Source organism: Ptychodera flava, chromosome 18 (assembly GCF_041260155.1).
Source record: "Ptychodera flava strain L36383 chromosome 18, AS_Pfla_20210202, whole genome shotgun sequence".
NCBI lineage: Eukaryota > Metazoa > Hemichordata > Enteropneusta > Ptychoderidae > Ptychodera > Ptychodera flava.
In genome coordinates, this window is record NC_091945.1 from 25177699 (window position 1) to 25201398 (window position 23700).

The 23700-nt window shown below is 39.3% G+C and overlaps 1 protein-coding gene across 1 annotated transcript; it reads right to left on the reverse strand.

The window, feature by feature from the left end:
- Positions 1 to 3421: 3421 nt before the first annotated feature.
- Positions 3422 to 15347, reverse strand: LOC139117236 (leukotriene-B4 omega-hydroxylase 3-like). Its single transcript, XM_070680183.1, has 9 exons — positions 14686 to 15347; positions 13710 to 13857; positions 7247 to 7419; positions 6546 to 6667; positions 5973 to 6234; positions 5053 to 5249; positions 4786 to 4928; positions 4362 to 4509; positions 3422 to 4036 (listed from the first exon to the last, which is right to left on the reverse strand). Exons 1-9 carry the CDS (start codon positions 14902 to 14904, stop codon positions 3835 to 3837), a joined length of 1614 nt encoding a protein of 537 aa, XP_070536284.1. The 5' UTR covers positions 14905 to 15347; the 3' UTR covers positions 3422 to 3834.
- Positions 15348 to 23700: the final 8353 nt, after the last annotated feature.

Below are 23700 nucleotides of genomic sequence, written 5' to 3' on the forward strand. Positions count from 1 at the left end.
GAAAGTTCAACTACAGTGTATAATACACTGTAGTAACTTTCGCCGTAGACAGAACAGGGTAATCTGAAGGCCGAGTTACACGAGGCAACTCGTTGAGCAACAAGACGAGCAACACGACAGGCAACGCGAGTTGCCCGCCGTGTTGCTTCGTTTGTATGATATCGTCGCGTCGCCCGAGGTGGTCAGGCGACGTCGGAAAACCGACATGTCGGTTTTTCAGGCGACGCGTCGCCCGTCGCTTGGACGAGTTGCCCCGTGTACACACTGCGTCGCGTCGCCTGAAGAAACCTTTGACCTATACTCATGCGCAGAACAGTGATCCTGTTTGCGCTCATCGATTGTAACTTGTTAGTACATATAAATTTACAAAGCTCGAACAGGAAATATACCATAAACTTTAAAAAATCAACCAATCAATATGTCGATAAATCAATAAATCTATAGACAAATCCAAAAAATATCCACCCTCTCTATCAATTCTACTTCAATCTTCGGTAAACTGGTGAATAACCGCTTCAATATTAGATAAACTGCTGAATGATAATTTCTCCTGAGGAGCCATCAATATTCTCCGTTGTCCTTATATATGGACTGATATTTACACGTATCGAACGCATCGATCAGGTCGGGACGACACAGAGAATACAATCAGCCTGACGAAAGACAATGTGGAAGTAAAACTTTCTGACTAATATGCTCGAGCGTCGCCACGTCATCGTGATATAAGTATTTTCCTCTTAGGCCTATACATCAAAGAAAAATGTCAATATATTTTCTTAAACCAAAGAATTAATCAATTAATCGAAATTATTTCATCCCTAATTTACCGACGAGCACATATAGACATGCCAGGCTCCAATAGATTGTACACCAAAACGGACAATTTGCGAGATGTTTTGCGAAACGACGAATGTATCAAGTGTCATTTTGCTTGCGCCTACGCCAGGTCATTCTCACCATGAGGAGGGATAACTACTAAAGAGAACAAAAATTGCCTTTTACAAGGCAGATAAGTGGAGGCGGTAGCAATGGCGGTAACCATACACAAAATTGCGAAACGTTTTCCCAATTTCACAGAATTTCACACGGTTCAGATTTTTGGACAAATGTCTGTCCGTCAACTGAGTGTTAGTAAATCCGAAGCACTATGGCTCGGTTTGTGGAAAAATAGACGCGACACCTCGGCTGGTTTGAAATTGGAATCTTCATCAAAAAAATATTAGGGATTTACTTTGGTTACGACCGTTTAAGACTTCTACTTAACTGGGAGGAAAAAAAATCGAAAGGCTTAAAGGACCGTTTTGAAACTTAGGTCAAAGCGTAAGCTAAGTCTGTATGGTATAATCACTATCATTCAATTAGTAGCTCTTCTAAAACTGTTTTACGTATTGTTAATTCTTGGTGCTTTTGATGAACTTTTGAAGCAATTTTCAAGTTTTTTATGGAATAATGGGCCTGACAGAATAATAAGACTCACATTGCTTGGAACTTACGAACGTAGAAGGCTCAAGATGCCCGACATCTTTGCCCTCCATGATGCATTCTATGCTTGATGGATTCGTAGCCTGTGCGATTCAACGATCGCTCGCTGGTAAGCTGAAATTGCTAGAATAATGAACATATGACCTATTGTACGACAATATTTTGTACCCGTTAACCTTAACCATGAGCTGATAATTTGCATTTTAATAACTTAATATATTTTTATTAATTCAAATTTTATTCGGAGCGTATTTCAAAGTTCCCCAGAATAAAATATGCCATCATTCACACGATTGTCACTTCGGGTTACGTGTTCATAAGAACTTTTGGCAAACCTAAAAATATCTAAGTTATTTTTTTATTTATTTAAAAACTATGTCCTTATTTGGTGCATTAATGATGACTGATACGCATATTTCAGGACGGGCTTTAATCGATACGTGACCGATATTTCTGTCATTGAACGCATTTGACAACACCCGTCCCTAAACACTGCACCGTTGCATCGCACCATAATCTGTCACAAAGTATTCATCATTTTTGTGTTGCAGAACAGCTAATACTCATGGCTTTTACATGTCTGAAATGCACCGAAAATGCCACAAAATGACACCATTTCAATAGCCAAATTTTCAAGTTTCTACAATGGAAGGCCGCGGCCGGCGTGACCACCACCCTCATGACCACAAGCTAGCCTTTTTACAGTGTCGCGGAAAAGTTGATTTTGAAATTTCTCATTCTGATTTGAGCTTATTGCTGTTTCACTGTGCCGTAAAATTTTAATCTTTAGATAAAATTAAATCACATCATTGTCAATACAGAGAATTTGTGACGTTATTCCCCAGATAATTACTGATAAAATATCCAAATGTCTCGTATTGTGGCCTCAGATGTTTAATAAATTCCCTGGTAATGCCAAAACTATTAACAAAAAATAGTGTACCCCCGCCAGGACCATCATGGACTCAAGTAAACTTTTCACCGTTCCATAGTTTACTCGGCTTTGTATCGTACATTATTTTGTATAAGGTTTCTTTCGTCCATTATGGCCCGGGAGGGGGAATACCATTTTCCCGTTAATATTGCATTATTAATAATTCTTAGAAAATAATAATTGTCACTTTTATATGTTCTGGCTAAAATCAAGACGGGAGGTTCATGAATTTAGAAGAAGGCCACAATTTCGTATGCAAGTTTGGAGGAGAGTCACCATTTCAAGGCAACCAGTTAATATTTCAATCGCACCACCCTGCTTCTGTTAATTCTGTCCCTACCCTATAATGTTACCAATCAAGCATACCCGTGAAGCCATCTCGACATGACAAACATGTCTCTATAAGAATATTCGAAATAATTCTAGCTGTACAATTATTTAATTGGAGTTTTTATATGTTGATTATCACGACACATCTAGTAAATCGAAAATATCCTTCATTAATCCGATCTGTAGATTATTCAGTAGGAGTTTCCTTTAATTCGACGATTTGAAATATTACTGTCTTTGTATTTGGTCGAGTCATATTGCGGGTTGCCACGATCTAGAGAACCGTTTTCATAATGGGCCGCCACGAAACACAGTCCGCTCTTCAAGCATGCGCACCGTAATCTTTTGTAAGGAAACTAGCGACAAGTTGCCTAACGAGTTGCCTCGTGTAACTGTTCCAGTCGCGTCGCTTGATGCGTTGCCTACCGCGTTGCTCGTCGTGTTGCTCGGCGAGTTGCCTCGTGTAACTCGGCCTTAAAAGCAATTTCTTAATTCAAAATGACTTCAAGTCTTTTATGAAGCCAGAAAAGGACAAAATTACGAGGAAATTTTCTTGCATTTCTAGATGCAAACATGGAATTGGCTGATACAGGGTCTGGTAGTCCATGTACCTTAATAAGTTTTTGGCATGCTACCTTATAAATCGGTCATCCTGAACTGAAACATAAATATGATACATCAGCACTATTTTGAAGAAATAACGTCAGACGATATTTTGGCATTTAATGTAGCTTGCTATATTTCTGTATAATCGGATCTTCATATTTTTCAACTTTATCAAAAGTTTTTAAGCGTCGTACAACTGAATGTTGCGATACTACAATTTACTCATAAAATCAAGTGTGTAACTTAAAAAGAAAAGTAGATGAGGTTGCATATACAGGTTAAATAGACTCTATTTCACCATCAAATTATCCCAAATTAGTTCCAATCGTGTTTAGGTTTTACATTGATCTGAAACCAAATAAGACCACGTATTCCTTGACCGAATTAACGGATATGTTTTAATTGCCTAACTGGTCATACCTTTGCATAAAAACACTTTTAGTTTCTTTATTTTAAATTGAGTTTGCATTATTGCACCGACATCAATGTTCGTGTCCCCGCCCGTTTTCGGGCGGGAAACGCCTCGGTTTCACCTGAAGTGGAAGGCCGCCCTCACTCCTCAGGACTAAGGCATTAAACCGTCGAATCCTCCTGAAGTCATCGACGGCCAAATTGAACTTTCGTAGAACCAGCGCTGTGGTGATTTTCATCTCGTTCATAGCGAAGTTTTGTCCGATACAGTTCCTGATGATGAAATGACGTAATAATATTAAATAAACAATTTTACATTCTTTTTAGTTATATCTTTTTAATGGTATGTGTCCAGGCTGTTGAAAAGAGAGAGAAAAACCCAGCGCATATGCGACATTTTCAAAAATTCGTCGGTTGAGCATTGACGACTCGAAACGACTCATTCAAGCACTTAATTTATATTATCAGCAAGCTTAAATAGGAACGATATTTTGATATTTATTGAATGCGTGAGCGAGTACATCAGGACCACCAAAGTTACAAAGCATAGAAGAGATTAATGTCAGGGATTTTAATAGAATAGGCGAAGATGGATTACCTTGGTCCGGCTGAGAATGGTAGGAAGGCATGAGGTGATCTGTCTTTGCTGTTTTCTGGTGAAAATCTCAAAGGGTTGTAAACCTCAGGATCTTCCCACACCCAAGCGTTGTGGTGTAGACTCATGATACTTATTCCGATTCTCTCACCTGATGAAAAGATCATGAATGGCACCAGAGTCAAGGAGATGGCTCACATCCTCTTATTTATTCAAGCGACTAAATCTATTCGGTGATACATCCGTAATTGTAAATCTTCTTTAACTCGTTACGTTGACAGAGCATGGATTCGACAGCAATAAAAGCTCCGACGGGAATGCACTGTCGCCGAATCAACATAGGGGGCGCGCGCTCTGCAGCTTGTTCCTGGCAAAACACATCCCCGCGCCTATTGGAGGATTTTCAAAAGATTCAAGGACAACTCACCGGCCGGGATTGTGACCTTCCCCTTTGGCGATGGCATGGTGAGTGGTTTCTTCAGTTTACGCCCGATGAACGGAACAGGGGGATGCACTCTTAGACTTTCTTTGATACACATGGTGAGGTACGGTAGTTTGCCAAGATCATCCCTGCAACGAGAAGAGATAATCCTAGAATAAAACGACGGTGTTATCGGCAGACCTGGGTATTATCACTGTTACTTTTAATTTTCAAGTGTTAATACTGTTGCTTAAGAGATTTCAATATTGGTACCATTCAAGCCTGTCCTCTCCCTTGGCATCAAGCAGTTCGTCGATTTCTTCTTGACATTTCTTCTGGTGCTCTGGATGTCTGGCAAGGTTATACATAATCCATGACAGTCCACTGGCTGTCGTATCGTGTCCTTCAAACATGAAAGTGTCCACCTCATCACGGATTTCTTGGTCAGTCAGACCCTTGCCGTCTTCATCCTTCAGTGGGAGTGCAAGTAAAATAAATTTCTGAAAAATTCCTTTAAAGTTAGAATGCACCAAGGGGGCAGATAGACGGGCACTCCAAATTTTACACTGCTGTTTGGCCCACCATTATAATGGGGTTTATTTTGAATATCGGTGAGTAACTAAAGTTTTAACCAGCTAATATTTGTGAAAATAGAAAATTTATTTTTTCCCCATAGAGTTAACACAGGGATGGAGGTCATTGCCAACTTTTGACAATTATTGGGCAATGGCTTCTCTTGAACCAAATTTTTATTTCTTGATTTAGAAACAGAATGATCGAAAGTTTCCTCACGGAAAGCTTGAGCAAAAATCTGAGTCTTTCAATTTGGAGGCGCGTATGCAGACCACTTTAATTGTATAGAAGATAATTTCCCACGTGATTTGCTTTTTCGCTAAATGGAAAAAAAATATTAGTGTGGAGAACGATAGTATGAATAAAGTATTCAGTAAAGTTCTATAGCGCTTAACCTTTTAACAACATAGTGTTTCAATTTTTCAAAAAATTCCATTCGAAATTAGCACAAACTTCACCGGACCGTTTGTAATCTTATCTGATACATTCTGTATGTCACTAATCGGCTTGTGTGTTTATTTATTTTCGTCAATAAAAAAAACCTAAAAAATCAAAAAGACGTCGCTAGGGGGAGCAGCGTCAAAACGACAAAAAATAAATGGGCAAGCATATAGTCTTACCCTTGCAGCTAGTAATATTTCCATGAAATCTATGTACTTTCTTTTGTTGGTCGTGCCTTTTCTCTGTTCTTCATTGTAGGCCCGTCGTCGTTCTTTGATGACTTTGTTGGAATGCTGGTGGACAGTTTGCAGGGCCTTCCGCCAGGTGTAGCCACTGTACGTCAGGTGGTAGATGGAGTCACTAAAATACGGCGGGAAGTTCATCCTCTCCAAAATCAAACCTGATAATTTATAGACTGCCGAGATGTAAGGGTTTCTTTCTCTGGGTGTCGAAAAGAAAGGAAAAAAGAAAGGAAATAGAAATAACAAAAGTAGTGTTACACATGCAATGGTAATTTTTACGGCCTGGACAAGAATTATGCTATCTAAGGTCGTAAGGCGGGGGAGGGGGTGTTAAAACTCTGGACCCAGCCAGCAATTATCAAGGCAGTAGACATCTTATAACATATCTTACGGAACTTTACAGTAGGACTGAAATAACCTAGCACATACATTTTAGAATTTAATATCCACATTGCATTTTAATTTATCGTTTGAATACAATATCAAGCGACGCCGCTTCATAATACTTACAGATTCCGTTGGCACTGACTTTCAAGACTGAAGATACACTTGAACAAGCTGTCAAGGGTCATCAAACTTATGTGTTCAAACATTTCTATTGTTCCTTTCTGGTGTATGGCCATCCATTTGTCCTGAAACAAGTAAATCAAGTTAAAATGTTTTGCCTTTTTAACCCATTGCGGTTTTTATACATAACACACAACGACCCGAAAATACTTAGCTTGTCGAGAAATAATCTTGCTTATATTAAGCTAAGTATCCGGCAGTAACAATTTAAACTGATAGGTTAGAGCGCAAATATGGACGGGGAATCAAATTCAAAAGAAGAAGAAATCCATATTTTTTAATGATTTAAAATTTCTATCGAGTGAAGGGTAATGAACGCAGTTTCTTTGAAAATGTCTTGCCTTTGCGAAAGGACATTGGTAGTACACGTGTCTGAATTTACAATTAGCAATGGACAGTTTAACGCCCCGGTATTTGGCGAGAAGAAATCAGATACAATAATATACCATCAGTGATGCAGTCTCCCAGGTAAAAAAACACATAAGCGTAAAGTTAGTTTTTCAGTCAGACATAAATCCTTGATCGGAATATTTCTGTTCTTTGGAAGGTGATGTCCAAACGATGATTCGTTACGGAGTCGCAAAATTTAAAGGAAAAAAATCGTATTCTGTATAAAGGTATTGACCCTTGTATTAGATACTTACGATCATTGTGTTGGCACATTCGCTGAACACATCAACGTAAGGCTTTAAAATGTCAAAGTGAAACCCTGGTGTCAATAGACGTCTGTTCCTGAACCATTTATTGCCTTTGCTGATCAACAAGCCGTCGCCAAGCCAGGGTTTGATCATCCCATATGTGAATTCATCCTTGGGTTCTGAAAGTACGAGTCAAAAGAATGGCTCTTGCGTCTGAGCACATGTCGCTAATTTCTTTCCATTATCCCGGAACTGTTAGGTTGTTCGGTTAAAAAAAACCATAAAAAGCAAGCAAGCACACAAACGTAGACTAAATACGTAATGTATCAAAGTTTGTATGCATAATTTTCTAAAATGTATGTATGTATGTATGTATGTATGTATGTATGTATGTATGTATGTATGTATGTATGTATGTATGTATGTATGTATGTATGTATGTATGTATGTGTGTGTGTGTGGTGTGTGTGTGTGTGTGTATGTATGTATGTATGTATGTATGTATGTATGTATGTATGTATGTATGTATGTATGTATGTATGTATGTATGTATGTATGTATGTATGTACGTGTATGTACTTATGTATGTATCTATGTATTTATGTATCCATGCAGAGGGACTGTGATGTACGTTTGTGTACATGTACATGTGTGCGCGTGTACCAGTTGCATTGCATCGCGTAAAAATTTGAAATCATGGCTACGTTCGTGCATACATGTACATCCGTGCGTGTTGTATTTATGTGTACATGTACATACTCAACCAATCGTATTTCACTGTACACCTGTACAAACGATTTTAAATGTGTAAATCAATTATTTTACACAGCGCCTTTCAATATGGACAGTGAAAATAAATTTCCCGCGGTTCGTTGTATAGCGGGAAATGCTTGTCTGAACGTCGTAGTGACAGCCAATCAGAGGCGCCTGTTGGTCACGTGTTTAGGGGTATTTAACGTAAGCCAGGTGTTTAGGCTGACCATTCTAGGCCAGCACTCACTGCTTGTGCAGCCACTTTCAGTATTCTCGTCTTTTTTCTTCGCTAACGGAATTTGAGACATGGCAGCATCCGATTTGTCAGGTTTTGAGGACTTAATCCAAAAGCAAGTTTCAGAAGCCGTGTCCCAAAAGAGCACTCAACTTTTGGGTGATCTTGAGAAGTTGATGACTTCTCGGCTTGATTCGCTCAAGAACGATCTAACTGCTAATCAGAAACTTCTAGCTGACACTCAGAGATATGAAGAATTCGGAGGCTCCGTCCTTCCGTAAGAAGTACTGTGAGGAGCAATTTAAGTACAACCAGAGAGTTGCCGACAAAATGGATGAAGCTGCTCGTCAGTTGGACGAAATCAAAAGTGATCATCCTAATCTACAAGCGGCGAAAGTTCAGATTGCGGAAGGTAGGAAGCTGGTGGGTCATAGACAGAAATTGATTCGTTTGGCGGATAATGAAGACTTGGGTTGGCGAGTGGTTAACGAATATGAAACCCACGAACTTGCGGAGGACTCCGATGACGAAAAGAGGATCTACAAGGCAGTTGCTCGGGCGCAGAGGAAATACAAGGAGGAATCCAGGAAGCGTAGAAACCAAGAAACGTTTCTATCTCGGAAACCGATGGAATCCGTATTCGGAGTCTGCATCAACGTCTACCGAGCCGGAGGGACGTCTAAGGCGTCGCTTGATCAGGGCGGTTATAGGAAACCTGGGACGTGTTTCGCATGTGGGAAATCAGGCCATTGGCGCTCAGAGTGCCCGTTGGTACAGGAAGCCAATAAGATAAGTACCACCTTTTCTCAAAATGAGGTTAGTCGTACATGTAGTGACTTTTCGTTTTTTTCTGGGTTTTCAATTGCCGCCTTGAATTTCGCAGATGACGGTGAACCGTTCGGTAGCGTGGTAACCAACTCTGATGTAGATTTCGTTAACGAACTTTCTGTTTTAGTTAACGAGTTAAAGTGTACGGACGTTATTGCCGGGGCACACAATGATAAGGACGTACAGGCTGCCCTGTCTGAAGTTACGGTAAGTCCGGTTGGAAGGCTGAAAACAGCTTCAGCGTTTTGGAAATCAGCTGGGGCCAATTCTTATGTATTGGATGTTATTCGTAATGGGTACAAATTACCTTTGAAGGATGTTCCTGGTAAAGTATTTCTGGACAACAATAGGTCTGCCAAGAGACACGCTGATTTCGTCGAAGCAGAATTAGGTAAGTTATTAGCTAAGGGTTGTGTTGCAGAGGTTGACAGCGTGCCTCGTGTTGTGAATCCTTTGACGGTAGCAGTGAACAAGGTAGGTAAGAAACGATTGGTGCTTGACTGCAGGCACGTAAACTTGTTTTTGTACAAGTTCAAGTTTCGGTTAGAGGGCGTAGATATTGCTCGACAGATGTTCGGAAAGGGTACACACCTTTTTTCTTTCGATATAAAGTCCGCTTATCATCATATTGAAATTTTTGGCGGACATTGGCAGTATCTCGGCTTTGCCTGGTCAATTGACGGTGTGCTACGTTACTTTGTTTTCAAAGTTTTGCCGTTTGGGATTTCCACAGCGCCGTATATCTTCACCAAAGTTACCCGTACCATGGTGAATTGGTGGAGGAGTCAGGGTATCAAGGTAATTATGTATATTGATGATGGCATTGGGGGCGATGCAGACATGGATGGCGCTTGCCAGGCAAGTGCGCAGGTAAGGGATGATATCGGGAAGTTTGGTTTCCTGCTAGCTCCAGAAAAGTGTCAATGGCAACCCCAGGTCATAGTGGGATGGTTAGGTCACATATTAGATATGATCCAGGGAATGATTTTCGTGTCCGACGACCGAATTAGCAATCTAGAAGGGAAACTGAAAGGCGTTATCCAAGCTATTGCTTCAGGTAAGACGTGTTTTCGGGCAAGGGACCTTGCTGCTATCATTGGTCATATCATTTCTATGCAAGGGGGAATAGGACCGCTTGTACGTCTCCGTTCACGTTATATGTATACTTGCCTTGAGCAAAAAGCTGGTTGGGACTCTATTGTTGTCGTCAATAGTTTAGTTTTAGATGAGATGATATTCTGGTTGAAGAATGTACGTGAAATAAACGGGACGGCGCTGATTGGCAGTAGCGACCATGCTATGCGCGCATTTAGCGACGCATCAACTGTTGGTTACGGTGGGTATATTGTGAACGTTGGGCAAAGTGAAACCATGGGTCGGTGGTCGACTGTGGAAAGCCTGAAAAGTTCTACATGGCGAGAGCTTGAGGCTGTGTATCGCGTTATGCGGAATAACGAGAATTGCCTAAAAGGGCAAAGCGTGCAATGGTGCACTGATAACCAGAATGTGGTTCGTATACTGCGAGCAGGCAGTTGCGTGTCAGAGTTGCAGGAGCTGGCACTGAAAATATATGATTTTTGTCGAACATTGCAGTTAGACATGCTGCCAGAGTGGGTACCGAGGGAACACAATAGGTACGCCGATTGTCTGAGTAGGCGCACAGACCCTGATGACTGGGGTGTACAGGTAAGTGTGTTCAAGACCCTGGATAATGAGTGGGGTCCTTACTCGGTGGATAGATTGGCCACTGATTACAATACCAAGTGTGCAAGATTTAATTCTTTGTATTGGTGTCCGGGTACGGAAGCAGTGGATGCTTTTTCGCAGAACTGGGGTTCGGACAATAATTGGTTGGTCCCGCCACCGGACTTAATTCTCAGAACACTTACAAAATTAGAATCTGACAGGGCTGAGGGGACGATCGTATGTCCTCGCTGGACGTCTGCTCCATTTGGCCCTTGTTATGCCCTAAAACGGTAAGTTCGCAGTTTTCGTGAAGGAAGTTCGAGTGTTGCCTAAAGTTGGCATAATTAGCAAAGGCAGGGGTGATAATGGCATTTTCGATGGCAGAGTTTAGCTTTTAATTTGCTTGCAATGCATATTTGGTTTGATGGGTCATGACGGGCGTTGGCCTTGATATTAGATAAACATCCGATGAATATTCCTCACTTTCGGATGTTTTCATTTATATTGCAGGGTCAAACTTAAAGGAAGGCGTCACTACGGTTGCAGATAGCCACAAGGTCAACAGTGACGGCCTTCAAAATGAAGACTTGCGAAGACTTGCAGGGAAACTACCCCATTATTTATTGCAGTCGAGAAGCGACAGAACAGTGAAAAAGTATTTTGCCTATTTTCAGAAATGGACGAATTTTATTTGTTCTCGTGGAGAGGGAGCTCTTCCGGCCAATCCCATCCACGTGGCTTTGTTCGTCACACACCTGTTGGAAACTCAGGCTTCAGCTGCAGTTATTTCCAGCCACGTGTACAGTATCAAATGGGCTCATACGGTAGCAGGTCATTCTGATCCTACAACACATCCATTCATTGTGAATTTAATGGAAACTGCAAAGCGTATCCGTCAACCGACGAGATCCCGGAGGGACCCAGTCACAGTGTCGGAAGTCCGTGCCCTTTGCGAGAAATATAAGAACAGTACAGACGTTTTAGTTTTACGTGATTTGTGTATGATTTTGTTATGTTTTTCTGGTTTTTTGCGTTTTGATGAAGCAAGCAATTTACGTTGTTGCGACGTTACAGTCGAATTCGATCATTTAAGTGTGTGTATTTTGCATAGCAAAACTGACCAGTACCGTCAGGGTGATAGTGTAGTTATTGCTAAGATTTCTTCTGTGCTTGCCCTCACGCTATGTTACAAAGGTATGCGTCTGCTGCTGCGATTGATTTTTTAAGTACTGATTTTCTTTTTAAGCCATTATTCATTGCAAGTCTGGTAGGGGTTAATTCGGCAAAACAAAAAACTGAGCTATACACGGGCTCGGGAAACCATTGTTGGTCGTTTGCAGGAAGTTTGCGGTCTTGACCGGCGCCTGGGTTTGCATTCATTGAGGGCAGGGGGTGCCACAGCGGCGGCCAATGCTGACGTTGGTGATAGATGCTGGAAGCGTCATGGTCGTTGGAAGTCCGACACGGCCAAAGATGGTTACGTTGTTGATTCTCTTGCTCATCGGCTTCAGGTGACCAAAAAGTTAGGCTTGTAGCAATTTTATTGGGGGGGGGGGGGGCGTTTCCCTTCCCGTTCTTTAGTTTTTCTATGTGACGGCGTCTGGCAACCTACCATTAATATGGGTATTTGTGTGTTTGTGTGTACGCAGTGTGAGCGTGCGAACGTAGTTAAGACCTGTCCCTCTCTCGTTTTCGAAGATGCATTGGCATTTTCTGAAAAGAGAAAATTTACTGGAATAAGCTGATACATTTGTACTGGCTGCGGTTTCGGCCCCCTTTTCGACTTATGAGGACTTTTGACCAAAGCAATGTTCACACTCCCTCCCCCGATTTAACGAAGGTTTGTATAGTTTGTGCTTGTGGTTCTAACTGTCCAGATGTACCAAATTGGGAGGTCACGAGTTGAATGATTTCCCGGGTACTGGTGTGTCGCCAGAGATACGTCGGCAGTGGGTGTCGAAAGTTCGTTGACCACTAACGCAACGCTACTTGACGTCACAGATAGGGGGATCAAAGGGCAAAGGCTTTAGGAGGGGCAAGGCCGTTGCTATGGACACTTCTACAAGCGAGTCGAAATTAACAAAACATTGACGGCGTGTATTTCTGTCAATTAAAATAGCAAACACTCTGAAGATGTGGATATCAACATTTCCTGTGACACAATTGTAAGTTGCATTTTCATTTACTCTTCAGCGAAGTGTAGATGAAATCAAAATGCAGAAATATCATGTACGGAAGAAGTCAATAGCGCTGAAATTTACCACTTCGGTTTGGCGCTGGACAGTATTTAATGATATGTACTATAATTCTTTGTTACTTCGTCAATGTAAGTGTAGATTTGTTATTTTTATCATCGCTTATGTTTTGTGCGCAGACGACTGAATTCAATTTCTACACCAAAATGACCAGTATCCTCTTGTGCCCGAAAAACCTGTCTGCGTTTCATAAATTCAGAAAATTAATTCGAGTTCGGATGTCACATTACGTCCCTATCTGAGCAATCTCTTACACGGATAAGCCTGAAACGGCAAGGCCTTTATTGAGAGAGTAGTCTGGTATTTATGTGTTGCAACAAAAAAAAACCACAAAACCAAAAAAACCAAAATAAAACAAAAAAAAAAACAAAACCCAAAACAAAAAACAAACATCCCCTAAAAAAACCCAAACCCCACCCGCTCATGTATTTTGGGTTTCGCTTAGTTAGTATATGCTGAGTTATTAAACGTTAAAGTTATTGATTAAAAAAGAAAAAAAAATATAAAATAACGTTTTCACGGTATATGTGCATGAATTATTGGTAGGTGTCATCGTGCTGCAATGTATTATATTCTTTTCCTCTAACAATGAAATTTTGACTGTGATGACTCAGCAAAAAACTAAATGAGCGAAACCCAAAATTCATGAGCGGGAGGTAAAAATATCTGCATGTGTGTTCCCTATAATCGGTGCTGTATAGTAATTTCTCACCTGCTGTTGACATCACTGGTTGAACGGTCGACGGATGATAGCATAAGAGCATACAATGAAACGGTCCAAACCAGAGCTGGCTACCAAACGGCCATGCCCAGGTCGATTCTCCTGCAAAAAGCATGGCTTCCTCGGCATTCAAATCCATCTGAAATAGTGTAATTTTACGCTTTTTAGTATACAGAGAAAGAGTGTTTACATGTTGATTGAGAAGATGCAAGATAGTAAAAAACTCCATAAGCTGTGACGCTTATGCACTTTCCCATTATTATTTCCCTGTTTGCAAAATATGGTTACGATGTCTTTTCAAAAAACAAACAAACAAACAAACAAAAACAACAACATTGAAATGCCAAATGTCAAATTCGTCATTGTGGCATAACGTGTGTGTCATGTGCAATGTTATATCTGATAAGGCGCTTTAAATAAACTCCTTTGCTTGCTGTTCGCGTGCTGGTGGGTTTTCAGAGACAATGTTAACACTATTACAAGTAAAATATTATTTTTCAAAAAGAAACTCCCCCAAAAAGGGCTTACTTTAATACACTCGTGTTTTTTGTCCGTGTTTGTCTTTTTTCTCTGGCTGATAGTTTTTTTTCCAAAATCCAAGGACGGCAAACAACTGAATTCTTGTCCGCATTGATATTCACTATTCAACGTAAACATTTACATAATGTACACAATATTACGTATTTCAACATGCTTCAATGAGAAGGAAAACATTAAACTTCTTTCGCCCAACAAAAATAATGAAAACAACGTCACGAGTTACAACTGTTTTCATTGTCATTGAGTGGATGTAAAGGGTAAAATATATTCAGACTACGATATTGTAAGCTGAGTATGTCGTATATCGACACTTGAACTTGGCAGAGAACATGACGACACGATTTACGTCGTTCATTTTTTGCATGATCAAGGAGTGAAGATCATCAATACCGACATCGCATTTGAGTCTTCCACCTTCCCTACTTACTCTGTTCAGATGGCCAAATAGAGGATGCCTGTCCAGCGCATAAAACGAAGCCAAGGCTTGCTCGCTGGCCCATCGCATCTTCAGCAGCCTCGCAAATGTAGACATGATATAGATAACTGATAGTGTGACCACTGCCACGATCAAAAGTTCGAAATACGGTCGACATGTGCTGCTTGTCAGTACAGCCTGTGCGAAAGACTTAAACCACGAAGTCCACATTTTCCGCAAGATTCCAACTCTATATCCTGCAGCAGGCACAAGACCACTAATTAATTTCCCATAGGCCACCACAGTAGCGTTGAGCTTGATTTTCCAATTTTAAAACATTCAGCGGCACGAATCCTCTTAACAGGTGTTAGGTCAATGTCAGCTTGACTACTGATTAATTTTTCATGTGGGCAAGTCTACGGAAATTTTGAGATAGCGATGAAAATAGCGCCCTCAGTGGTGTTTTTGACAAAATTCAGGCTTATTGTTATGATTTCTATTAGCCCTAGAACTCCTCATATTACCACCAAATGCTTCAGCCATTATTCACAACAGTCTGCATTTTGATTCAGGCAGAAAAATATCTTTAAAAAATTCTTGACGTTAAAGTTCAAACTGAACAAGCATCCATGCAGATATCAAAACTTCAAGGTCTGCACTATTTTTCTTCCGAACTATCTTCGTGGTAACGAACCCGGAAGTGAATTAGTGGGCTTGTGCCAGCAAGTTAGTGAACTGTCTGACAACTGCCTGTTAAAAATAAGACAGGGTGTTCGTAAAGCTCAATTGTTTGAATCACAAGTCAGTGACACGTGCGAATTGGGATTAATGCTTATCAGAATCTCAAGGATTCTAATATGTACAGGTATTTCTCCTCTGCAGATATCCCTATATCCCTCAATGGAGTCACTTGCCTGATTATTGCGCAAGCATACATACATACATACATACATACATACATACATACATACATACATACATACATACATACATACATACATACATACATACATACATACACGCATACGTACGTATACAGGCCTGACATGTATACATAGTAGGAAGAGCCGTTTGCGATTCAGAGACGGGGATGGAAAATGTATAGAGACTCGTTTTCGATTCACAGACGGGAGTGGAAATTTGTATATAGGTTCGTTCTGGATTCAGAGACACGAGTGGGAAATTATATAGACTCATTTTCGATTCAGAGACATGGGTGGAAAATAAGTATAGACTCTTTACAATTCAGAGACAGGGATGGAACATTTTTCATACTCGTTTTCGATTCAGAGGCATACAGGTAAAAGGTTGGTATAGACTAATTTACGCTAACAATGGTATATACTGTGCGCATGCTGCCAATACACTTATAGTGGTATTTGAGCTGTGCAAGCGTTATTGTACACAACGCATTGATCAGGGCTGCTTATAGAACGACTGAATTTCAATGGCGCGGACACTGTAAACTCAGTCCAAATTGATCCTTAACCACATGAAGACTTCTTCAACGAAAGTTAAGGCCTAGATATACGAATACATACCTCCATATTAGCCTCAAAACCGAAATACAATTACTCAAAATTTGCCAAGTGGGTGTATTATGCTAAAATAATAAGGAGAATTTTACAAATTTTCACGCCAGACGCAAATTTTGATCGTAAGAGAGATACATGTTGTTCGTTTGCACGAAGAGCACATCAAAGGTCGGCGCAACAAAATTGATGACATAAACGAGGTTGTCGTGACGTAGAACGACCAGATGATAAATCCCGTATTTTTTGTCAAGAGTGGACCATTTCCATAAGGTGACTGTTTAATCGTCAAGAGTAAACAGTCAATTTATTTCAAGAGTTGGCAAACTTGGCTTGTGTATGTGTGATTGTCTGATTGAATGGCCCCGAGCTATGTGTACCTCTAATTCAAGTCGTCGGTTGAATGTCATATGTTTCATTGTTCTACCATTCAATATTTGTTAAAATCTTAAGTCATTGTTTTCTGTTTGCCGTGTGATATTCATTTCTTTTTCATTTTCAGAAAATCTTGTATACTTGACCACCATATTAAAATCTTTGTTGTGATTGTTTCAGTATTATTCGTCAAATGATTTCATGGGTTCCTCAGCTTTTGTGCATTATTTACTAAAGTATGGTGCAAAGTGAAATAAAAATCATATGGTTTTCACATCGGAGATGCTCGCCAGGAAAGAAATCTTTTCCTCTTAAGTATATTAATCGAAAATTTATGCTTTCTCACTGGACATGTAATGGCTGTGACAGATGTTTTGCTGTAAGATAAACAAACCTTTCACCCAAGATTTTAGGCGATTTCAGGCTACGTTAAAGCAAGCTTAAGGCGGATAAAAATTAAAGTAGCTGAATACTTAGTAAAATAAAAACCGATATTCACGTTTCTATATTTCTTCTATCGCTTTCAGGAATAACTTTTTCAAAACATATGTTAACGTGGTTTTAACTTTCACAACGCGGCATCTGTCTGGCTATATTTTGATATTTCGAATCAAGAGTTCGAAACATCTAGGCTGATATTCATAGCGTTAGATGCACAAAAAGTCGCTTGAACGTAAGTATCACATGTAAATTTGTAAATTTTACATATTTACTCGTCAGTAAACCATAAACACCATGTACTAATAATGGAGTGAGTAGAAGCCCAAACTATTGCATTTGCTAAATTTGCAAGTTATTTTATCTGATCGCTACAGTCTTGTTCCCATGGAATCGAAATTTCATTATTCAAAGACATTTCGGTATTAAATATAAAAGGACAGTGTCCCTATACTGTTACGCTTTTTACTTTGAATGTTGAATTGCTAAAAGCGATATACTTTTTTCACAAAAAGATGATGTGAAACCTACGCATTTGACAATTTTCCATGGAAAATGATGTACCTTATGGCAACTTTTTCGATTTTCTCCACTCAATGCTGAAGGGCTTTTCCAAAGTCAAGCGGTACTTGGAATTTTATTCCGATTTTCCTTAGGTAAACTGTTTGACAATGACGTATGCTGTTGTTCTGGTGTCGCTGTGCATGTTTAAGGTGTCGATATTCGGAGAAATAACGATTCCAATGAAGGATGCCGTTCTTTTACGTAAGCTTGATTTCTGTTTTCGCCTTCGTTTGCAATTGTAAGCATTTTTTCCTTCATTAAAACAAAGTTTCCAAGGTCAAGGTAAATGTGATTCAAGTATATCTTAGAACCGATTAGAAACCTGTAATAATTTTAATCTGTAATGCTGCGGTTCCTTTAGATGAAACCAATAGCGCACGACCGAAAGCTCGGTTTACATAGGCAGACACGATTGTTGAATGGAAAACTTCTACATATTGTCTTTGGTACCATCTTGAATTGAAAGAATAAAAATTTACGAAGAGAATAGTTAATTATATTTGATATCTTGTTGGCTGCTTGCACCACACGGTTTGCCCTGTCGACGTGTATTTATTGTTGTAATGTATCCTGAGATTTTCAGTGTCTGTGTCGTAGTCGTGTTAGACTGAAAGATCCGTCCCTCGAGAACGCCCTCAAGCGACGGATCTTCAGTCTGTAGAAGTGTATGTCACCACCACAACACCATAAAACCAAGAAGTTACCCAGCACACTTCAGTGTCCATCTAATATAACATATTAGGGTATGATCATGTTTCACCTACATTTTTAACATTATTTTAATGCAAACGGTCGACGTTAGCTGTGCACTTATCCGACCTTATATCAGTATCCACCACATGCAATATATGCCAGGAAATTATAAAATTGTCATGAAAAATACGTGAAGAAATCATTCGGCTGTGAAGCAAGCCAAATACCAATCAGTATTACGATAAGTATCGAACATTTATACTCTTATCCCGAATTCAACAGAAGAAATCGTTGACATTAGCGAACGTTGACACTATTGATAACTTTTATCCATGTAGGAAGCAATGTCATATTAAAAGGCCATACAAAGAGAGCTATTCGCCTGGTTTCAATCTTATCAGCTAAAAGCAAAGTCGAAGTGGGACAATACAAATTCGGAATTGCAATTCCTGCCATAGCTTTTGTCTTGTGCTTTGGTCAAACGACATGACATTGAAATGAGTTGTTGGTAAAACTTAGGCTTCTCACCACAACAAGAGTTCGAGATAGTGATCGCGATACACACTTGTATAGACTTCCTAAGCGAGTGCCTCCCTGGGGAGGTTAACCCATTTTGACGACCTCTGTACTTCTAGAAACTGGATCGGGAATTTGTGTCGTATTATATGCCAGATATCAGCTTACCTCTGTGCTAATTTGGCTAAAAGAGACGGTGATTTCACAAATGACCTACTAACAAAAAAAACGAGGACAGAGGCAACCTTGCACACAACAACAGTAACCACATCAATACAGTTTTATATCCAATCCCTGAACATGAATATTTTAATTGCTTAAAAACCCTAAAACAAAATAAAACAAAAAAACATCACAACATGAAACAAAAACAAAAACAAAAACAGAAGAAGTTACCACATCCGACGTGAGTGTTGCTGTCGAAAGCAGGACATGTTGTGTCGAGCTCCGTAATTTTTGTTGAAGAAGTGTTTAGTTTTCACACAATTTAGTCAAACCGATGTGCGTCTGTCAGTATACGTGTCTGTGTCATCGATATCTCATAAAAGATGAAGTGATTGCCATGAAATTTACTTCATAATTCTCAATTAAAGATAGACTTTTACGATCAGAAAACATCTAAATATAAGGTTCAATTAAGAACAGGTGGCTTTAATTGCATATGTTATTACATGCAAAAATGTTTTCACATTAAATATGCCTTTCACTTATCATACAGACAATACTTCATCCTTAACTACACAAGATTTAATAAAGTTATACATTTTTTACACCTTTTCTCTTTCAAATAAAGGAACTAAACATTTCAAAACTGTTGCATAAACTACATTAGTTATTGCAGATAAGATTTAATGATAAAAACAATAAAGATATTTTCCACTCATTTATTATTGCATACAACAGCAGATGACAATAAGAGTGGAAACGCTGAAGCTAATGGAGTAAGTATGTAAAGTATTTTCACAAAGAGTAAACGAGTTTCCTACTACCTTCTATCTGATTTTTTGTCTATTATCCTCATGTATCTCTACTATCTGTCAATCCATGTATTAAATTAAATATTACATACATACATACATACATACATACATACATACATACATACATACATACATACATACATACATACATACATACATACATACATACACGTTGAAGCAATTCAACATTAGTTTTTATTGATTATTGTATTTATGATTGACGGTAATAGCCGTAATAAGTGTATATAGCGTTCCCTTTTTAGCGTGCACATATCTATATGTAACCACTTTGAAATTTGTATATGACTATCTCGTGACAAGTGTTTTCGCTACGACAAGTGAGTTAGCCTCAGAAATGTTATTTGCAGCCTAAATTTATATTGGTAATTTTAAAATTTGCAAAACACTGATATTTTTTTGCTGTTCACTTTCCGCTATAGCAGCCTGATTGTTAATTTTTGAATTTTTTAAGAGGCACTGTGGCCAAGTGGTTAGGGTAGCGGACTCACTATCAGAGGGTGGTGAGTTCGAGACCCGGTTCAAGACCCGGTAGGGTCCAGAGTAACGGACTCACTGTCGGAGGACGGTGAGTTCGAGACTCTAGCACGGTGTTGTGCCCTTTAGCAAGGCACTTTACTCCTCAGTGCTCCATTGGGGGTTAGCGGGTATGCATACTGTTGGATGATGGACTGATTAAAAATTAAAAAAAAAAAATGCAAATTTGCCTATAAGTTTTATCACCCATTCCTTCTGTGATATCAGACAATGGAGTTTTGTTACCTCATTCTGAAAGCAGCACGAATAAAATATATGCTGATACTACACAGGACATTTTATGTGAACATCTATTTATTTTGCAACACAGAAATGACTTCCTATGGTGTTCAGAATACTTAAAAATTACACTAGCTTGTTAGTTCTTACAAAGAATTCGTATCGTACAAAGAGTCGTATCATTATCGTTAATGTGTTTATTGCAGCCTAAATTTAACTATTTCGAATTATGTTAAAAATTGTCATTTATTATATACACTTACATCGTAATAGTATGTTACAGTTCTTGTACCTCATATTTGTACTGCACATGTTTAGGAACATCGACTCCTATTTGTCATGAACGACTACAAACTATACAGAGGCAGTACCCGACACGATAAACTACAACTAGAAGACATCGAAGAAATAATCGACGTTGATATGCTCCGTGACAGCACTCTTATAGCTCTGGATACGTACGGGAAACTCAAGTGTAGAATAAATGGTTATTGGTCGGATACATTACCAAATTCATGTTGCATGATTGGTGTAACTGTAGCCCTAAACGATGGATTGTTCGGAGTCGGGGAGGACCACTACGTGTACGTCTGGTCAGATGATAGCGACTCATGGAAGGAGCAAATACCTAACAGTGGTGGAGTTTTAAAGACAGTGTTCTACGATTCAATGGGTCAGTTGTTTGGCCTGACGGTACAGGGAAACGATATAGTGTTTTCTACCTGGACTAACCGATTCTGGAAGTATTTTGTATACAATCATGCTAACCATCAGCTACAGGATGTTACCATGTTTGGAAAAAAACTTCTCGTCTTAAGACGCGGTTTCTTCGCGACTGCTTTTACCGCAGATCTCAGGGCCTACCAGACAAACAATCTGACAGGTAAGATGGACTGATATTGAAATCTTAAATACTATAAATACTATCATAGAAAAAAGAAAAGAAAACTTCTGAAATCACTAAAGCACAACTCCCTTAATGGGTATGAACAATATGTTTTTCATTTTGCTTCAGGCAAGACAGAAAAACTGCAGAAAGCAATGAGAATACAAAGAGTGCATTTTAAGAGAAATTGCCGGGACTAATGACCAAGTTACCTGATCCTCGATAAGTGATTATCATGATTTAATGGGTAATGGGATTTTGGAAATGTTGTTGTAGGTACTGCGCCTTAGATAAGCTCACTGATTGGAATTGAAATTTTGTTTTGCACATCAGGCGAGAAAGAAATTACGACCAACGAGGTGTGGCTGTCCTCAGACCCTGACATGATGGATGATGGAAAGACACCACGAAATGAGTCATCCAAATCTGGTATATTTGCACTTTTCTTTAAGATGTGATAGTGGTAGCTTTTAGGGGAAATGAATTTCTTGCGTGCAGACATTTACTGTTTTTCTCTCGAGCTTCCGTATCCTGATAACAATCCTGATAACCATGCAAGGGGGGTTAGGTTCAGAACAAATGAGAAAATTACAACACAGTGGAAATATTTCCGATCGAAAATCTACTGAATTAACAGAGGCGCGGCTACTCCTGTAAACATGTTTCAAATGCATTGAATTGAAATTTTGAGTCAAGGCAGATAATGTTGACCTTCTACTCTTAAGAGGCGGTTTCTTCGCGACTACTTTTACCGTAGATCTCAGGGCCGACCAGACAAACAATCTGACAAGTAAGATGGACTTTCGGGTAAACTGATATTGAAATCTTAAATACTATAAATACTATCATAGAAAAAAAGAAAAGAATACTTCTGAAATCACTAAAGCACAAGCTCCCTTTATGAGTAAGAACAACGTGTTTTTCATTTTGCTTCAGGCAAGACAGAAAAACTGCAGAAAGCAATGAGAATACAAAGAGTGCATTTTAAGAGAAATTGCCGGGACTAATGACCAAGTTACCTGATCCTCGATAAGGTAATGGGATTTTGTAGGTACTGCGCCTTTGATAAGCTCACTGATTGGAATTGAAATTTTGTTTTGCACATCAGGCGAGAAAGAAATTACGACCAACGAGGTGTGGCTGTCCTCAGACCCTGACATGATGGATGATGGAAAGACACCACGAAATGAGTCATCCAAATCTGGTATATTTGCACTTTTTTTTAAGATGTGATGGTGGTAGCTATGCAGACATTTACTGTTTTTCTCTCGAGCTTTCGTATCCTAATAATAATCCTGATAACCATGCAAGGGGGTTAGGTTCAGAACAAATGAGAAAATTACAACACAGTGGAAATATTTCGCATCGAAAATCTACTGAATTAACAGAGGCGCGCCTACTCCTGTAAACATGTTTCAAATGCATTAAATTGCAATTTTGAGTCAAGACAGATAACATTGACGTGAAATCAGTGTATGTGTGGCTAATAGTTCGATTGAAGTTTAATTCATGTCAAAGCCAAAACTCTATTGATCCTAATTCACATCTCCAAAATGAAATGCCACGGTGCATATAACGAGTTAAAGCTACACACCCTTCATCTTTCGATGTGTATATTACTGTGTTGAAACTAACTACTAGTGGTAAACACGAACTTCTTTGTGACCTTCTACGTTCTTCTATAATCGTATACTGAGAACTGGTCACTGAGGGACAATGACTAGGGAGTCACAACGTCCATTTACTAATGTGTACTTGTTTTGCAGGGTCAGGACTTGAAATGATTTTAGTAATTGTCCCTGTTGTGGGTGTGGTGATATCATTGACTGCTCTTTGCTTCTGGAAGACTGTGGATGAAATGAGAAGAAAGAGAAGCGGAGAAATGGTCAAATATAAACGTCGTAGGGGTGTACAGGAAAAGAATGTTGTCAAAATGGAGAACTGAGCAAAAAGCAAATCACCATGATTCCATTTTGTTTCAAGTTATGATGTTGTCGGACTCTCACTCATATCCCTTAAAGCCACTGTCAAATCAATAGGATGTTTTTTAAATTCTGCACATTAAACTCAAAATTAGTGATTTTGTCAGTTCTATATTTGAAAAAGCAAACCCGAACATTTCACTTCACCTGGTTAGGATGACACACTGAAAAAATTAATTAGGCAAGGAACTGTACATATATCTAACATACATTTCTGATTAAATACCACTACGTTATGTCACAATTTGCTTCTGTTCTCACATCTGTCTAAACGGCACTATTCTAGA